Below are 19,211 nucleotides of genomic sequence, written 5' to 3' on the forward strand. Positions count from 1 at the left end.
TGAATGGCCTGGTCTCGAAAGCAGCAAGAACAACCTGAGCAAAATTGGCGAAAATAAAATTTGAGATAACTTTGAGCTCTAAGTTTAATTGTACTCGGCCCAACATATCTGTAACAACTATAGTTAAAATGTCCAGGGTTGGGCTCCGGCTGGCTGCTAAACTACACTACATGTACCACCAAATTATTATACCAAAAAAATTATTTTTGAAAATAAGAATAACTATAGCGGTTTATACAGCTGTCAATGTACTTCACAACAATTATACTACAGGCATCAAGTGCATGTGCTGTTTAATCTTAACTGTCAAACTGTCCATATATAATTATATACTCGATTACAATGCTGCTTGTTGCTTACACGCAGGCTTCGGCTACAATTAAACAGTCACTGTGGTCAACAGAAAGCCCATACGCACCTCTAAATTCTTCGTGATTTCGATCTTCTCTCACATTTAATGCTTTGATGTATTCACCCTGGATTGTAAAAACGGCCACATCTTTTTGATTGATCTCACTCACGTACACTGTGTTCTGACTATCTATTGCAATATCGTATGGTTTCTCCAACTTTTCACCGTTTGCTTTGGCAATGAAAGCTCTTAGAAATTGACCATCAGCCGTGAAGACTTGCACTCGATTATTTCCACAATCAGTCACGTATAAGTTGCCAAAACTATCAAATGCAGCATTTTTTGGATAGTTGAACTTCCCAACAGAAATTCCTTGAATGCCGAAGCATTTCACATGCTTTAGATCAGTTGTAAGTACTTGTATTCGATTGTTTTTCTGATCACACACATAAATGTCGCGAGTCGTTTGATTTAGGCAGATCCCAATTGGAGAATGAAACTGCAAGGCATGGTTTCCAAGCCTACCAACAGCTGCTTTGAATTTTCCTTTAGGGTCGAATTTCTGAATTCGATGATTTTCATTGTCTACTATGTACATGCTGTCGTTTTGGTCAACAATTATCCCACTAGGGCGCTTAAACTGCCCTTTCTTTGATCCTGGTTTTCCAAAGCTGAATTTTTTCTCCCCATTGGCCGACAGTACAGAAACAACGTTTGTATGACTATCTACCACTATCAATTCACTACCTCTTGTGCTCACTACACTGAAAGGGCCGTTACGTCCTCGTATTGTTGTTAGTGGCCTCTGTAGGCTTTCCGTCGATGGTACACGGCTTTGTGTACTTGTGAAATGCCTCGATTGGACTATGTAGTCAACGATTCCATAGGCTTGATTGCCTGCAGTTTGAAACACTACGTCGTCAACGGTTCCATAGGCTTGATTGTCTGCAGTTTGAATCACTAGGTCGTCAATATTATCGTAAGTGTTGTCTTCTTCTGTCTCCAAGCCTCCAATTATTTCCCCAAATTCTTCACAAGCTCGATTGATGTGAGGATTTGTAATCAGTTCAATGTTGGGCTCTACAGTAGGTTTGGTAGCGCTGGTACTACAATTAAGCTCCATGCTAATTTGCTCGATTCTTCTCTGTACAGATGTTTTCATTTGCATCAGCTCGATTTTTGTTCCAGTTTCAAGTCTTGACTCGGAATACTCAAGGCATCTGGTAATCTTAACATACATATTTTGCACTTGATCCCTTTGGGTGGTTAACACTTTTTGCTGATTCTGAATGAGCAAGTTCAGGCTTTTAACTAACTCCACTCCTCGCTGGTCAATAATTTGATGCAACTGATCAATTTCCCTGTGGATGTCTGTTTCAACAGTCGATTTCTTCATATCGATATCTTTAGCCTTTAAATCGATATTCGTCAAATCTTCTTCGACTTTGCTTAGCATTTGTTTAAGATGTTCAAGGTTTGAAACTAGTTGTTTCCTGTGTTTCTCAAATATTGTATCGACAAGGTGATAATCATGACCTTTATGCAAGCTGGCTGTACAATCGCTGCATATCACATTGAAACAAGTGTTACAATAGATGTTAGCTTCCATTAATGTGTGTTTTTGGCAACTTGACATTACACTGATGGACTCTGCCTCCACTTTACTCACTGATACAACTTCATGGTCACGAAAGCCTCCCCATTTTCTATGTGTGTCTGTGCAATTCTCACACATGAATAGCTTACAATTCAGGCAGAAATGGGTCGCTCTGTCCTCCGTGCAATTTTCGCAATTGGTAGCCTTAGCCTTTTCAACTGTTTTTTGAGCTTTTTGAATTTTATTAGTATGAAAGTCTGTTAGTAACCCATCGATTCCATTGTCTTGTAGGGGAACAAGGTGTAGACAGGTGGGGCAGGTGAGCGAATGTCCCTTGTGACCCCGGACCACTAGTTTGTCGAGGCAAGGTGATTTACAGAAAATATGGAGGCAAGGTAGTACTTTCGGCTCTTTCATGCTATCCTTACAAATGGAGCAGGAGTTAATTTCTTCTTTCATAGAAAGTTTTGCTTGAACTTCAGCCATATCAAAGATTTTATTGACATGAACACAGGACTAGGAGTCTATGATCCAGGTTCTAGTTCTGAAGGTAGATCCGAGGGGCTGGCAACAACGTGAAATCTTGTACAGCAACTTGAAAACAACAGAAAATCAGGCATGAAATAAGCAAAAGGGTGTGGTCTCTAAATGACCATTTCTTGAGAGATCCTCGAATCCTGGCCGCTTTGAGAAAAGGCCCTGGATTCGAGGCAGTGAAGACAAGTAGCTAGCTAGAGATTAATATTGTAATAGTTGCTCTGGAAATCTTGAAATCAAGTTATTTCAAATCTCGTACACCATAAAAACAGCCCCTCGGGTAGATCAGATTCCTAAAAGTCAGAGTGCAGAGGTCTCACGTGGATATTTAATATTGCGCATGCTCAATGGCTTAGTATGGTTCTCTTAATTGGTACCAAGGTAACATAATTTTTACAAGAGCTACTGTAGATTTGTTTGCGATATCTCATTTTGCTGGCAAGGTGTGTGAAATTAATGTTATTCATAGCGTTTCTAATTACTCGCAAGTGGAGATTCATTGATTATTGGGGAAATAAGTGAAATACTAGAATTATGTCATACACTTCTTACAGGACATGATAATTATGAACACCTTTCAAACAATTTTGCCATAAAAACTGATAGCATAATTATACACAATTGGAAAAATAAATGGCTATTTGTACAGTTTTAATAGTTCATCACTGACGGCTGATGGTGTGAGGACTCCTAGGTCAGTGAAGAGCAGGGAGATGTAGTGGGGAGGGGTGTAGTCAATGGTAGGGTGGGAGTCTGTGCTCGAGTCCACGCAGCAGTACTGTGTGAACAGCAATGAGTGGAAAATGGTACATGGTGAACGTCATGCAATAGTCTAAGAATAAAACAGTCAGCCATTTTATAAGCCGTCTACGTTAAAATCTATATACGATTCATTTCAGAGGCCTAGCTTACATTGAGTATCTTCTAATTTATCGGACAGTTCTTCTAATTAGCCCGGACGCTTTTCTGGGCAATTTTCATTGTTCTAATACAACGGACACTCTGGTGCTTTAATTTACTAAATATCCGGACAATACCTTGAAAAGTTGAGATACATTCCAAGCAACGTAGCTTTTATATAGCCAGCAAGAGTATTGCAAGTTAGATAGCTTTGAGTTTTAGGATAGTTACATTAGTGCAACTAGTTATTCAGTCGCACACTGTTCTAGCTAGCTTGCATGCAGCTGCATGCTTGTTCTAATTATTCCGGACACTTCGCGTGCTCTATATATATCTATAAAGATCTGTTCCCCGGACAATTTCCAAAAAATTATGTTTTACTGTCCGATAAATAATTAGAACATACGTTATATACCCCTTAAATACACATCCCGATCTATGGAAATGTAACAAAATACATTGTACCGCATTGTCCGTATAGCAGGTAATTTTCGTTGGTACACATTTTCACATGAATTAAATTATTATGTATTCTAAATAATTGTACAGCTCAAGATAGTGACATAGATACTATTGCAGAAGAATAATTTTTCGCAGTTTTAATTTTGGGATACAACACGAACATTTCCACCATACGAAATTAACCATACGCTATACAGTAAACTGTCTGTGTTACCGTTAATATATCAGACACTTCTAATTACCCTGGACATTTTTTCTGGGAAATGTTCATTGTTATAATACAGCGGATACTCGTACTTACATTAGTCTAAATATCCAGACTATAGGCTACCTTGAAAAGTTGATAGCTTTGAGGATTAACTACTCAGTCGCACACTGACTTAGCTAGCTCGCATGCATTTGCATGCTTGTCTAATTATTCCGGACACTTGGCGTGCTCTATAAACATCTGTTCCAATTACACCCGACAATTTCCTTATTTTTTGCTGTTTGATAAATTAAAACATTATACGGTTCTTACTTTCTCTTCGTTGGGGAGGTCATCTTGCTTGAGTGGAAACACCCGAACAAACTTGAAACTCTCTGTCACAACGTAGAATGGCTTGTTAAGCGTTTTGGCCATTACAGCAATCTGATACGTCCCGATCTATGGAAATGTAACAAAAAATTATATAGCGCCAAATTTCCGATGCGCATCACTTATGCTTTTCACAGATTGATTTGAACCTCGAAAAATATGCACCTCAAACTTTGAATTCGTTGTATACATGTACTTCTGGTAGTGTAAAAAGGCTATCCTCGAAAAAGAGCAATCTGCAAAATCCTCGAAAGTTTGGCACTATACATAATAGTTATAATAATTATAACTATTATAAGAGTGCAGTAGTAAGAGTGTTCAACTGTTACATTGTAGCTAGAGCTGGACACAATAGACAGCACTGACGACACTACTAGACAACCAAGTTTATTCTATGCTTCAGCTGTCTGTTTTGCTGTCTGTTTTAACTGATAATGAAAGCACCGCGAGTGCTGATGCCTCGAAAACTATACACACATTATATCATGATGAACATTTTTAATTTTGCTGCATGCGGTAGAAATCCAGAGTCCAGGAATCCCAGGGAAACTCAAAGAGTGGGTAATGATCGATGATGATTGTTGTTAAAAACGATTGATGCCACTAAAATTAATGGCTGGATCAGAGCCTTGCAGCTCTCTTCTCACTCTTGCAACTACCAATAGCTAGCGTTCTAGTGCAGAGCTAACTACTAAGTTGAGTAGCAACACTCGGTGAACAAGTTTTGCTACGTACTCTTCTGAAAGGTTGCTAGGCATAACTCGAGAATGAAGCATTATTTTACAAATCCACAAATACCAATCACACATTATATCATGATGAACATTTTTAATTTTGCTGCATGCGGTAGAAATCCAGAGTCCAGGAATCCCAGGGAAACTCAAAGAGTGGGTAATGATCGATGATGATTGTTGTTAAAAACGATTGATGCCACTAAAATTAATGGCTGGATCAGAGCCTTGCAGCTCTCTTCTCACTCTTGCAACTACCAATAGCTAGCGTTCTAGTGCAGAGCTAACTACTAAGTTGAGTAGCAACACTCGGTGAACAAGTTTTGCTACGTACTCTTCTGAAAGGTTGCTAGGCATAACTCGAGAATGAAGCATTATTTTACAAATCCACAAATACCAATCCAAGAAAACATGACTAGAAGCCTATAGAAACTCTTGCACTTCATTGATCCTTGAGCAGCTGTAACAGTCTACACACATGCACACACAGACACACAAACACACTACAGTAACTGTATACCTCGCTTGCGCATGCGCACCGAGGTATAATAAGCCAAGCAACAACCAATGCAAAGAGAAAGATTGATGGGCGTGGCCTGCAAACGTGAAGAAAGCCAATACAAAGAACGTTGAAAGCACAGCGCTTGAACCAAGGAAACTCCTGAGCATCTGTAAGAGACTGTGTGTTGTTAACTATTAGCCTCGGTCCAAAGTGTTCGATTAGAGAAAAACCAGCCTGGTCGAAAAAAGGCCTGGTGTCTATTGCATGGGTGATAGCATAGATAGTAGAGGAAGGGGATTGGAAACGGGATCACGTGAGCTTATGCTTGCATAGCCTCGATCCCAGGCCGCACTTCCCACTAGGGAAGTGGGCCTGGTATCGACTGCTTGCGCATGCGCTAATATCCCCCCGGTATCTGGGGGCTTTGGATAACATCGTTTATGCTCAGTAAAACTATGACATCACAACGAAAGGAAGTGGATTGAAGGAAGTAGATAGAAAGTTCGATTGAAGGTTTCTAGCCCATCGGATAGCATTCTCTGATAGCTACCCTTAGCCTGCTATGTTAACAAAAGACTCACAGCCTGCAACAGTGTGGATGACGATCGTCTGAAAGGAGTGACGGCTGATAAGAGCCTATACGGACAGGCCACGCCCATTTAACACTAACTTTGGTGAAAGTCTACTATACTACTGCTACTGATTCTATCAGAAGAAAATAGCAGTACAACAAACCTACACAACTCTGTCTCTAGCTAGCTAGCTATATAGCTCTGTGTATGACTTTTAGGATATTTTCTCGGGGGAAAAAATCCAATAATTTGGCGCATGCGCAAGCAGTCGATAGCAGGCCTTCTTTCAAAGGCCGGTGAAGGAGGCTAATGCTTGCAACGTAAGGCCTTTGGACAGTGCGTGCAGCAACCAATAGACACCTTGAGGTGTGATTTTACTGGTTTTAAGGTCAAGAGAAGCTTTGGAAAAAAAGCAAATGAGAGGATGCTAGGTAAATAAATGTATGAATAGCCCTAAAATGTGTCTTGAGGTATGCCTATAGGTACAAAATTAAACATTATTACTAGCTTTGGTAGCACACAAAATTTGAAGATTTACAACACTTAAGCTTCTCTTTTTATTTGTGGGGTAAGAACTGACTTATGAAATGCAAATGAATGAATGGTCACAGTAGTAGTACATGATGGTATTTTATTGCTTCAGCTATATATTGGAAGCGGGAATATCATACTTCTTGAGTTATTGGCCGATTTGTTGATTTCCACTAGACATCTTTGCCATCTAATGCGCATGCTGACTGCAGAGGAAAAGTGATGACCTTTTTTTTAAGGTAAAATTCCATGTTATTCAGCGTCTGCTCTGGCCCTGCTCAACTGATTTGAGCCCTGCCCTTCCCAAAATCCTGGCTACCACAAAGTCATAGAATATGCCCGTAATACTTAAGGTTACGATGCAGTGTTCGCCCACGCAGTAAGTAAATCAAGCTTGTCTTGACTGTATACACTAGTCGTCATTTTATATGCTAGATATTGCACGCTCTTTGCCAGTAAGGCAATTATCTATTTAAAGGAGGAAAGGGGGAGGGCGGCTCGAAACAATTTTTTGAACAGTCATCGAGTTAGCTCGTGTAGAAGTTGAAAAATATGGAAAAATAGCCGACTAGCTAGTAAACTATGGCATTTTTCTTCAGTTAGTAGATAGATAGGACTATTCGAGCTGCCCTCAGGAATATCATAAACTGCTGGTAGGTCACTGTTTAGTCCTTGTTAGAGTCTTTCTTTGTCTAATATTTGACGAATAAAATCGGCAATGACCACACGATCTTTGTGGTAAATTTTTTGCCATCTAGTTAGCGTACTGATAGCTAGCTAGCAAGCGCTGTAATAGTTACTTATGAGTAGTGCAACAGTATAGACACATAAAATAATAGAAACAATATTTTCCTTTCTCATAAAACAAAAATAAAAACTCATGATTAATTCATGAGCAAACACGTACTCTCAGGTATATTAAGGACTGGGACCTTCAATTATTGCTGAATCAGCTAAAACGCAGCCACGCCCACGATTTTTAATATGTTTTGTGTGTAAAAATTTTGTGCAGCTACTTATCTTTTTTAGTTCTAAAAACGGTGTTCTAAACCTTCCTTTTAGCTCTTAATTCTTAGTGTAGTAGGTAGTTCAAAGGCTTAAGCAGACATATCCGCTGGGAGAGAGCATCATGTTCTATTTAGAGTAAGTTATTAGCCTATAAAAATAAAAATGTCACTTATTGTCAGCTGTAAGACTAAGTTTTGTGCAAAATCTCACCTTTGGCCAAAGAAGTGGCTCTCTCCCAGCAGATATGTCTGCTTAAGCCTTTGAACTACCTACTACACTAAGAATTAAGAGCTAAAAGGAAGGTTTAGAACACCGTTTTTAGAACTAAAAAAGATCAGTAGCTGCACAAAATTTTTACACACAAAACATATTAAAAATCGTGGGTGTGGCTGCGTTTTAGCTGATTCAGCAATAATTGAAGGTCCCAGTCCTTAATATACCTGAGCTGCATCGTAACCTTAATTTCCATGACTAAAGCTGTGGTTTATGCCATCTATTGCATTGGTCAAGAAGGCTTGCACACTAGTATAAGAAGAGAAGAGTGTCGAACCGATACCGGCCTCTACACAAAAATGTCAAGTAACATGACTTGTACGTGATGAAGCATTGTAAACTTTCTAGTAATCTCCCAGTAAATGTTAACTGTGACGTTTTTAGGGGTGTGGTAATTGATGAATGATATCTGATTCTAGTTAGTCGTTCGCATTCAACGTTTAGAACTGCTCACTGCAATAATAGACCTCTCAGTGACTAATCGGATTGCACCATTTGTATTCTAAAATATGCGACCGTCACCTACCGTACACTTAAATTCAGGGATTGTCAATCAATACATAGTGTAACTAAGTACTGTCTTACATGAAGCACACACATTTTCGTGATGGGTTTTTTCCTTGTAATGGTCGATCACGTGATTGTGCTACTATATAAGTACTTGATTAATGTGCGGCTGCAAGTGGATTATACGTAATTGTAATAACACACCTTGTTGATGATTCCTCCACTCTCAGCCACACCCTCTGCCCCCACGACTACCACGTCTACTTTCTCCATTAAAAACCTAACACAGTAACAACAATGTTTATCACTTAGTAATAATGCATTTACGTACAGAATACACATACCAATTTGGGTCCCTTTCACTAATGAACATCGAAATACTACGAATCATAAAGTACTACAAATAACCCTGTAATTTAGATACCTTGCTCCCGCCAAAGATTGCAAAAATCAATACTTGCACGTACTGCTTAAAAGCAAGGCAAAACAGTCCCTCTAGCTGCTGCATGCACATGTGTAGTAAATGGTAGATACCTCTACACACTACAAACCCTATTTCTTTGACTTGTATTCAGTACCCCCTGAGCTTGCAAATATATAAGCCACATTAAAAGTTTTGGTATTTTTTTCCTACATCATCACCTACGCATGCCGCAACTCAGGAGGCACAGCACTCACCCCACAGCAGAGTCCAGGACCAGTTTTGAGGGTATCTTTGCTTCTTCCAGCCATCTCTGCATGATACCGCTGTATCAAACAGAGTCACCATAATTATATAGCAATAACCAACAAACCCACTCACCCTGTTTCGTCCACGGCACAGGTGGTGATGAATATTTTGAGCCTCTTCCCACTGGCCGAGGCTTCGAACAGCAATCGAAAAACCACTCGAGACAACGAGTGCACCAGAACAGTCTGTGGATCAACCAGCAGTTGAAGGTACGTACGGCAAATGTGAATTATAACGCCACTCAAATGTGAGGGCCACTTGGACATTTTGCTTGTAGACTGTAGCACATTTGTATTAGTGGCGCTTTAATTCTGACGTTTACGGTACTGACAATTAAACTACAATTTTGTAGCTTAAAACTTACCCTAGCCGGGGGAGGGAGACATTAGGGAATATGAGGGATATTAGAAGGAACGGGGAGAAAGTTGGGGAGAGTGACGGAGAAAGGGGGGAGAGTGGGACATGATTGTTTTCATGGCGTTAACATAGATCTTGAAGGTTTGCCAGTAATAACAGTACGTGCCAGAAATAAAAGTGAAGCTGGTTGAGCATAAGTAACCTTACGCCTGAACATAAATTCATAAATTAAACTGGAGTTGGTTCGGCGCAGCACAGATCGAGTTTTAACTTCATTGGGAGCTAAGCAAGACTCACAGTTCCATCCCTGATGAACGGGTTGGCCACTTGTGCTATCTTCTGTCTTGAATTAGCTACCCTCTGTATGTATAAGTTACCTGTACGAGGACAGATCGAGGCATTAAACACACAGAGCTACCAATAATTATACACTATAATTACCTCTCTCCACCAGCAGTCTTTTGATCTCTTGGAAATCCTAACGAAAAGAAAATTGAACGAGAACATTACATAAGAACAAACTCTAGATTAGCGAACTTCAGGTACTGTAACAGTGGAACCTCTAAGTTAAGGCCTATGTCTGCTCTATTATAAGAGGTGCCAGATGCTTGGGAATGTACATAAAGGCAATAATTATAATGATTCGATTATCTTCATGAGCATAAAACTACGAACACAAAAGAGGATAATTAATAGTTACTATAGAGGTGCAACGCTTTCATTGACCTCTGACCTTTTCCTCGCCTAAAAGAGAGGAGAGAGTGATAAAGCGTACGAAAAGCTCACAGCCTGAGGACACAGAGACAATGGAGGAGATGCCCTCTGTCAGGACCTTGGTGCCCTCCTTGATTTCATCTTGGAGGCCCGCTATCGTACCAGCTGGCATAAAGAAGTTCAGAACATTAATTTAAAGGGACCAAAAGGATTTTTAGATATTTCTAATGGGAATACAGGGTATTAAACAGTGTCCCAGCATGTACATGTACATGTACAGTGCTTGAAAAGTACCTGTTGAAGAATCAACCACAACACAGAATATCACCTTCGCTGTTTTTGATGAGCTGTAAGAGGGTCTTTATGGCCACCACGGCTTCAGAGAGACCATTGGGTTGAGATTTGTCCAAATGCTCCCTGAAGTCCCGCACCCAATCTGTATGTATTAAGAGAGCAGCTAACAGAGTGCTCGACAAATTCATGGCTTCCTCACTGATCGGTATGGCATCTATTAACCACTTTAAATGCTAGGTTCGACTAACACAGCTAATAACGTGAATATTAGGTTTCGGACTCATCTTTCTTTATACTTTAGATCTAGGACTCACTAAGCTATATACATACTCTCCCAAAGATCTAGTGGTAAAAGTCTTACTCTCCCAAAGATCTAGTGGTAAAAGTCTTACCTATGGTGTCACTATTGCTTCCTTTAGGCTCTAAGACACTCATGTCAGAGATATGTGATGGGTGATGAAGACCATGTGGGTGAAGTATTAATAAGTCACCAGCAACGCCACGATCCGTTCCAGTTCTGGATAACTTTAGCAGTTTGAACAGATCAAGATGCTTGCTCATGTCGCTGGCTGACAGTCTGTTTGCAGGTACGTAGACATACTACCCTATTCTAGTGAATATTTGTCTTTAAATATCAAATTGCAGGCAGAATTCTTGTAACACACTGAGAGACAGTGAAGCACCACTCACTAGCTATAGCGCTAGCATGGATGACGATATTCTCAGTTTTGGGAACAATCGTAAGATATCTTTCAAGGCAGCTCTGCGAAGCGTCCAATCGAATCGTCCAAAGATCAGGGCTGCGGTAATAGTGAAAGACAGCAGCTCCGACTCTAGTGACTCTAATGATGAGGATGAGTCTAGACGTGGTCGCAAGAGGATACAGCACAGGGTGGGGGGGAAGGTGGGGTCACTGGCCTCGCAGCTCATTCATAACCAGCTGGAGCCGTGCGTCATCTCAGATTCTGATGATAGTGATCTGGAATCGGGAAGCAAGTAAGACTACATAATTATATACTCATCAGTTATGTTCTGGTGTAACTAAAGATTTTAGACCAGAACACATTTTTGGTGTTCCAGCCTGGATCAGTCATGTTATTCATAAGAGTATTGGTGTTATGAAAACTTATTTACTAATTGCAAGAATTACCAGGATAATGCTAGTGTGAAACTGTCTGACCTACATCTTAATCTTGTTATGTGTTTTACATGTTTGTTGCATTTTCCTGTCCGTCACACCGTTACATGTACTCAACAGTATACACTCTGTGATCAATATGTAACTAACCCTTCCAGGAAGAAGGTAAAGAAGAAGTCCCCTTCTCCATTGTCCAGTGGCATGTCTCGCTCCCCCTCCCCTGAACCCTCCCCTCCACCACCTGGAGCATTGGCCACACCCACTAACCAGGCGTCAAAACATGTACTCAAGTAAGTATATTACCGTATTACTAGAACATTTTGCTGGTGAAAAACCTTTGCGAATGAGCCAAATCAGCAGAAAATTTGACCCTTTGTGATTTAACTATTTGCGTTCTGGCAAGGACCGTGTGTATTTACTAGTAATAATAACAGGTTTTGCGGATTTTATTGTTGTGAATTGATCAACCCTCGCAAAATTCGCAAATGTTTGATGCTCGCAAAACATTCTAGTAATACGGTACTGGCTAATCCTTCGTGAGAATTTAAATGTGTTCAAAAAAGTCAGCATAGCTAATAACTATGACTTGTAGGCCATTTATAGCACATGTTAATTATGCCTCGATGCGCATGTGTGTGTGTGTGTGTGTGTGTGTGTGTGTGTGTGTGTGTGTGTGTGTGTGTGTGTGTGTGTGTGTGTGTGTGTGTGTGTAGACTATTTCAGCTGCTCAAGGATCAATGAAGTGCAAAAGAGTTTTTATAGGTATCTAGTCATGTTTTCTTGGCTTGGTATTTGTGGATTTGCAAAATAAAGCTTCGTTCTCGAGTTATGCCTAGTTTTGCTTACTTGGAATGCCATTGCAGCCTTTTCAGAAGAGTCCATGCAAAACTTGTTCACCGAGTGTTGCTACTCTACTTAGTAGTTAGCTCTGCACTAGAACGCTAGCTGTTGTTCGCTGCAAGAGTGAGAAGAGGGCTGCAAGGCTCTGCTGACTTGCAGCGATTAATTTTAGACTTGAACTTTTGGCATCGATCGTTTTTAACAATGATCATCGTCGATCATTACCCACTATTTGAGTTTCCCTGTGATTCTGGATTCTGCATGCAGTAAAATAAAAATATTCATCAAATAATTATAATCAATGTGTGTATAAAAGCTAGCTATTAGTAGCTTTATGTTATTAGCTTTGGCACCTCCACCGAGGCATCAGCACCCGCGGTGCTTTCGTTCTGCTGGGTCCAATAAAAAAGTAGAGTTGATAATCTATGCTGTAGAAACTGGATTATTTGCACTTACTCAATTATGTATCTTTATTAAGCGCATGATCAACTGCAGGTTTTTTGTACTCGAATTGAAGCGCTTTGTATTAGAATTGATTCATCTAATTTCGTTTTAATATCTATGAGCTAGTTTAGCTTGTACCATCTGGAAGGACTCTCTGGGCACGCTGTTATCTAGCCTCCTTCACAGGTCTCTAATGAAGAAAAGGAGGCCTGATACTGACTGCTTGCACATGCACAAAATTATTGGATATTTTCCCCATAAAGTTTCCCATAAACCGGAAATTTTTACCAGAAAAATAAATATACGAACAAAAAATATAATATTTAAGTTGTACACAGAGCTATATAGCTAGCTAGTTAGAGACAGAGCTGTAGGTTTGTTGCAGCAGCTATTTTCTTTCTGATAGAGTCTTCATGTAGACTTTCACCAAGGTTAGTATTAGATGGGCGTGGCCTGTACACTATAGGCTAGTGTCAGCTCTTTCACTCCGTTCAGATGATTGTCATCCACACTGTTGCAGGCTGTGAGTCTTTTGTGGCTAAGTGTAGCTACTAGAATGCTATCAGATGGACTAGCACAATCGAACTTCTATCTACTTCCTTTAATCCACTTTCGTTCGTTGTGACGTCATTGTTTTTCTGAGCATATACAATGTTATCCGGTTTCTGGGGATTAGGTGACGCATGCGCAAACAGTCGATACCATACCCATCTTCAGAAGAAGTGCGGCCTGGGATCGAGGCTAGCTGTTATCTTGTCTGATGCTGAGACATAGATGAGGTGGACTTGGACCCTTTTTGTTTCAGTTCCTGGTCAATAAAATTTATTGAAGTAATATGATAGTATGGTATGGATCCACGTGGGTTGCTTTCTTGCCTATAGCTTTCTCACTTTCTAGCTAGCTATTGGAGTCATCACTCGTCACAGAGACATCCAGTTAGATACTGGGTGGGGCTCGAAAATGACTGCATTATAAGCGCATAAAGCTCTGCTAATGCCTATTGACCCCATTAGCACATTCCCAGTTTCTATGCTAAAAAGCCCAACTCAGGGCTCCTCGCAGCTTGGAATCGAGACTATGCGTACATCGCATCAAATTGCGAAATCGAATGTGTGTGCTCCTCTAGCTTCACACACTTGTGCACACAGCTCACACACACACGAACTGCTTTTTCCGTCACTGCAACACTGCATATATTATATATACACACACACACACACACACAGCAAAGCTAGCAATGCCCTCCATCAGCTTATGTTCTCCGCCTACACACCTGGCTATTCGGACGCCAGCTACTGTTCTGACCACAACAATTCTCTGGTTGGTTCAGCCAGCAAGGAGAGCATCACTCTCAGAGTTCGCTATCGGGGCAATATCTGTAGGTTCACCATCAACAAGGTACGTATGGTTGTGGTTGGAAACATCTTGATGATGTGAACAGCTACATATACATGTACATGGAAGGTTGCATGCCATTTACGGTACATTATGTTTTATTGTGGTTACGACGGTAGTAGTGTAAGGGAAAAACAAAATTGTATCTCAATCATGTGTAGGTAGAGGACATTTGAATAAAAGACAATTTAGGGACGAAATACATTTTTCTTTTGTAGAGAGAGGTTGTGCTCAAAAACACTGCGATACCAAGGGCGTATAAAAGAAGAGAGGGCATGCAACAGCAAAACAGCACAATTCAAATTTGGGCGGATGAATGTGCTAAAAATAGAAATATATGTTTGTAGACGCAAATTCACATTCATCTGCCCACATTTGAATTCTGCAGCTACAGTATAGTGACTAGATAGTGAGTTGCATACCCTCTCTTCTTTAATTTATACGCCCTTGGAGATACTTATTCTTCTACGTAGAAATTAGCGGATGAAAGCACGTACATTCCACTATGGAGATTCACTCTCCCATTTTTTTTATTAGTAACCTTCTATTAATGTACCCACCCCCTAGGGTGACCCTCTCTCTCTGGTGTGCTCAATGCTGGCCACAGAGGTGGCCAAGGGTGAGGAGGCTAACAGGTTCCTCCTCTCCCATAAGACTACCACCCTCTCTGTCAGTGAGTCACCTCTCTCTCTTGGGCTCACCACAGCTGACATTATTGGTGAGACCTGTACACTGATAGGACCTTGCAGACCTTGAACCATGTCACTATATATATCAGTTGTAATGATCCTCTGATATTATAGTGCTAGAGATCTAAAAAAATTCATTCAACTCGAACACGATGATTTCATGAGTAACAGTTTCGTTTGACTTCATTGCCTGCACTGCGTTGCATGCGTTCCGGTAAGCGCCAACGTTTTCGTGGGGGAACAATTTTATGGAGGTCAGCTTGCTCACGAATATAACGAACAGTTTACCCCACGAACATTTTACGGTGCTCATTGCTCACATACATGTACAACTGTATATTTTCGGATTCATTGCCTTTGCTTTTTTTTAACACTTAACACAGTGTAATTTTTATCTTCAGATGCTATTCAATTGTCTGAAGCTACAACAAGCAAAGAAGGCAGCTCGCTCAACCTCAGCACTGGTGACAGTAATATTCAAATCAAAGTTCAAACTTCCAAGAAAAGTAAAATGTACAGTCTGTCTAAAGTAAGTACACATAGAGCAAACTATTAATTGTGCATCCCCTGCTGCCGGTAGACCATTTTGCGTAAGCCTGAAGTACACAAAATATTAATGGCTCGTTACATCTGTCATGCTATTTCTAGGCTAAAAGTTGTATTGTTGCTGTAGACTGACCCCCTGAAGAAGGCAATGGAAGCTTTTGCTAAAGAACTGGATGTGGCAGTGTCTAAGCTGTCATTCTCATTTGATGGAGACCCCATCTCACCATTGCAGACAGCTCGTGATTTGGACATGGAGAATGAGGACTGCATTGACGCTAGATACTCATGATTTGCATGCATTTTTATTATGTGTATATTGATCGTGTACGTTCATCTGATTCCAATTTTTATCTGTGCTTATTGCGTCGATATTTAGCCGCACCATATACATCATGGAGGTCAGAGGTCGTTATAGACCCAGTGTGGGTGGGGTTAAAAGTTGCGCCCCCAGGGTCTGTAACTAATGCTAGGGGTATCCTCACAAAACCAAAACACAACAGGCTGTTTCTTGCCATTCACAAACTTCTGAATTTTATTGCCCACCGTATTATTAACTGCGAGAAATTACAAAGATGGCTGCTCCGCCGCTAGAACAAGGAGCACTCCTTCTGAGAAGGCAACTAATAGGTGAGTTGGTGAGTAGCTAGCTAGCTAGCTAGTCAACTCTGGGGTTTTGCACACATGCTCAGATGTAGCTAGCTTGCTAACTGCTGACGTGCATATCATCTGTCCTTAGGCCAGTGTAATTATGTGTTTAGATATCTGACTACTTAGCCGACCACGAGTACATGTACATGTACGTACCTATATGCATTTTGGTTATAATTATTAGTATAAACGTGTGTGATCACTAAATTTGATGATGCTCCCATATTCAGAGTTATCTAAGAAACCTGTGGAAGGATTCTCAGCTGGTCTAGTGGACGACGATGACTTGTACCAATGGGAGGTCCTCATTATGGGACCACAAGACACATACTAGTATCCTACTGTATACAACTCGTTTAGTGTTTATTAAGACATTGTTATTCATTAGACCCGTGGTGCATTTAGTGTCTATGGCAATTACTGCACCCTCAAGTGGCTTGGAAGTTTGTGTTGGTATGTTGACTTTCAACAACATTCTGTATCTGTTTCGGACTTTCGATTAGATTCATATTGTAACCGTCTGCTCCTTTTGTGAAATTGTTGAGTCAAGGATGTACGACTAACCTTACTTATACCTACATCTATATAATTGTGTGAAATACTTTTAATTTGATTTCCCTACAGTATTTTGATTGTTTATGATGTGATGTACATGCTGCCAGCCTAGGCACAGTACATGTACAGTTTGTGTGTCAGTTGTCTCCTTGACTTTGTGTTCAGTGAAGGTGGGTATTTTAAGGCACACTTGATTTTCCCAAAGGAGTATCCACAGAGACCACCGAAAATGAAATTTATCACAGAGATTTGGCATCCAAATGGTGAGTTCATTATCATTAGTACACACAATATTGGATTTCGTAGTTAGCCATATTGAATCACATAATTATGTTCGTGTACTAGTACAATGCACTAATGTGCTTAGATTACCATTTCATTATCACACACACACACACGCACGCACACACACACACACACACACACACACACACACACACACACACACACACACAACACTCCACCACTAAACACACTGAAAATGGACCTCTTTGGGGTAACCATGGTGAGGGGTTATGTACCGTACATAATATCTGTGTGTTAGGTGGTTTTTATACTGACGGTTGACCTTTTTTTCAGGGGTGGCCTTTAAGTATAATTATAATTATAGCCAGTACGTTTTTGCATTATACATTCTCACACATGCACAAATGCAGTTGAAAAAAATGGAGATGTGTGCATTTCAATCTTACATGAGCCCGGAGAGGATAAGTGGGGCTATGAAAAGCCTGAAGAGAGGTGGCTGCCCATACACACTGTGGAGACTATAGCTATCAGTGTCATCTCCATGTTGGCGGACCCTAACGACGAAAGTCCTGCTAACGTTGATGCTGCAGTGAGTACTGGTCTTGTGTATACCCTAGTATATTTAATGTTTTTCTTGGTTAGCCTTGAAATTAGGAGCCAGGACAATACATGTGTCCCTTTAAGCCGGATAACTGATAATCAAATAGTTAAACCACGCTTTGAGCCACCCACTACACATTTTGTGCATGTGGGCGTCAATATTATCCTCTTTCGTTCATTTTATGCTATAATTGGCGTGTTACCGCCCACTAAACACGTAGTCACGTCTGATAGGCACTGCCAACATTCCGGCAAGGGACACGAAATTACTGCAATAGTGACTAGATGTTCCCTCTAGGAAAAGTCGTGCTCGCGAGACTATATCAGGCCGGGTATCATACACCTGCATTTTGAAGTAGAAGGGGGAAATAAAGCCATGCGCAGGGGCATCCAGAAAGATTGAAAGATTGAAAGGGATCGTACGTACCGGATGGTCTAAAAGTCATCCAAACTATTACTTTGTTTTTTTAGAAATCCTAATTATATACAACATAGCCGACCCAGGGCATGCCTGGAAAAAATGTGTTGATTAAATGGTCTTAGGTGTATTCTGGTGAGTTTTGAGATTGCCTAAGCGTTCTTGCCTAAGCGTTCTCGATCATCATAGAATGCTAAATTTTAGGGAGGGGGGAATTGCTGTAGAATTATTCAATCCCTCTCACCCCCTACAGAAAGAGTGGCGAGAGCAATACACTACTACATTTAAAAAGAAGGTTATGAAATGTGTTCGGAAAAGTCAAGATAGCTTATAACTATTTAGGCCATTATAAAAGTATGTTGTTTTAAATTCATATTCTGCTGAGTTATATAATTATTATAGTGCAAAAGTAGAGTTGATGTCTATATTGCGTAAATCAACTCGATCCCTCAGTCATAGATGCTCTCTATTGTTTCATATTCTCTTACATGATCATGCTTCTGTATAGAATATTTATTTTGGATTGTAAAAACATAAACACACGCGACTATTATAATTATTTTGCTGTCATACTACGTATACGTACTGTTAGCTAGTAATTAATGACACCACATGCATGCTGTACGTAGTGTATAGATATACATGCAATTCAATTTTATAACATGTATATATTTCAAATACATTATTTGGTATAATTATAATCGCATGTTGTCCTATTATTCACTGTGATTCGTACAGTGATTAATCGCGTATCAGTAATTGCACGTCGTCATTAACGACGTGCAATTACTGCCTTGACGACCGCACGTTCAAATAACGGCCGCGGCTAATCTGAAACTGCAGCTAAAAATGTCCTTAAAACTGCATCACAAACGACAATAGTATGGATATACTCGTGCAATATATAATAAGGGATTAATAACAAGCACTGCCAGTGCTAATTGTTATACACATGCTATTAATCCCATATTGCACTCTTATCCATATATATATTATATACTACTAATTTATTGTGTACATGTAGCTGTATAGGGACCAAAAATAATTT

General features: G+C 40.2%; 4 protein-coding genes across 4 annotated transcripts; 2 read left to right on the forward strand and 2 right to left on the reverse strand.

The window, feature by feature from the left end:
* Positions 1–200: 200 nt before the first annotated feature.
* LOC135340135 (E3 ubiquitin-protein ligase TRIM71-like) lies at positions 201–2,709 on the reverse strand. The gene has a single exon (XM_064536462.1). It carries the CDS (start codon positions 2,433–2,435, stop codon positions 357–359), a length of 2,079 nt encoding a protein of 692 aa, XP_064392532.1. The 5' UTR covers positions 2,436–2,709; the 3' UTR covers positions 201–356.
* Positions 2,710–3,031: 322 nt separating this feature from the next.
* On the reverse strand, positions 3,032–11,220 carry LOC135340139 (translation initiation factor eIF2B subunit alpha-like). Its single transcript, XM_064536465.1, has 10 exons — positions 11,037–11,220; positions 10,679–10,786; positions 10,370–10,515; positions 10,078–10,114; positions 9,934–10,013; positions 9,352–9,464; positions 9,228–9,296; positions 8,754–8,829; positions 4,369–4,494; positions 3,032–3,264 (listed from the first exon to the last, which is right to left on the reverse strand). Exons 1-10 carry the CDS (start codon positions 11,203–11,205, stop codon positions 3,124–3,126), a joined length of 1,065 nt encoding a protein of 354 aa, XP_064392535.1. The 5' UTR covers positions 11,206–11,220; the 3' UTR covers positions 3,032–3,123.
* LOC135340140 (uncharacterized) lies at positions 11,139–16,080 on the forward strand. Its single transcript, XM_064536466.1, has 7 exons — positions 11,139–11,231; positions 11,290–11,640; positions 11,941–12,072; positions 14,293–14,464; positions 15,029–15,179; positions 15,552–15,679; positions 15,824–16,080. The coding sequence occupies exons 2-7, from the start codon at positions 11,351–11,353 to the stop codon at positions 15,983–15,985; spliced, it is 1,035 nt and encodes a 344-aa protein (XP_064392536.1). The 5' UTR covers positions 11,139–11,231; positions 11,290–11,350; the 3' UTR covers positions 15,986–16,080.
* A 68-nt stretch (positions 16,081–16,148) lies between these two features.
* On the forward strand, positions 16,149–18,733 carry LOC135340142 (ubiquitin-conjugating enzyme E2 G1-like). The gene is made up of 5 exons (XM_064536468.1): positions 16,149–16,323; positions 16,575–16,677; positions 17,065–17,162; positions 17,556–17,734; positions 18,417–18,733. Exons 1-5 carry the CDS (start codon positions 16,269–16,271, stop codon positions 18,495–18,497), a joined length of 516 nt encoding a protein of 171 aa, XP_064392538.1. The 5' UTR covers positions 16,149–16,268; the 3' UTR covers positions 18,498–18,733.
* Positions 18,734–19,211: the final 478 nt, after the last annotated feature.

This window comes from Halichondria panicea, chromosome 8, assembly GCF_963675165.1.
Source record: "Halichondria panicea chromosome 8, odHalPani1.1, whole genome shotgun sequence".
Classification (NCBI taxonomy): domain Eukaryota; kingdom Metazoa; phylum Porifera; class Demospongiae; order Suberitida; family Halichondriidae; genus Halichondria; species Halichondria panicea.

Bases quoted from the DNA above. Each gene is read 5' to 3' on its own strand.
- LOC135340135 (XM_064536462.1), bottom strand. From the start codon at position 2,435: ATGGCTGAAGTTCAAGCAAAACTTTCTATGAAAGAAGAAATTAACTCC.
- LOC135340142 (XM_064536468.1), top strand. From the start codon at position 16,269: ATGGCTGCTCCGCCGCTAGAACAAGGAGCACTCCTTCTGAGAAGGCAA. The intron at 17,163-17,555 runs GTGAGTTCATTA...GCACAAATGCAG, and splicing joins AGAGATTTGGCATCCAAATG to TTGAAAAAAATGGAGATGTG. The intron at 17,735-18,416 runs GTGAGTACTGGT...CACCCCCTACAG, and splicing joins CTGCTAACGTTGATGCTGCA to AAAGAGTGGCGAGAGCAATA.
- LOC135340140 (XM_064536466.1), top strand. From the start codon at position 11,351: ATGGATGACGATATTCTCAGTTTTGGGAACAATCGTAAGATATCTTTC. The intron at 12,073-14,292 runs GTAAGTATATTA...ACACACACACAG, and splicing joins GCGTCAAAACATGTACTCAA to CAAAGCTAGCAATGCCCTCC. The intron at 14,465-15,028 runs GTACGTATGGTT...CCCACCCCCTAG, and splicing joins GTAGGTTCACCATCAACAAG to GGTGACCCTCTCTCTCTGGT.
- LOC135340139 (XM_064536465.1), bottom strand. From the start codon at position 11,205: ATGAGCAAGCATCTTGATCTGTTCAAACTGCTAAAGTTATCCAGAACT. The intron at 10,516-10,678 runs GTGATATTCTGT...TCTTTATGCCAG, and splicing joins GCTCATCAAAAACAGCGAAG to CTGGTACGATAGCGGGCCTC. The intron at 8,830-9,227 runs GTGAGTGCTGTG...TTACTGTGTTAG, and splicing joins GTCCTGGACTCTGCTGTGGG to GTTTTTAATGGAGAAAGTAG.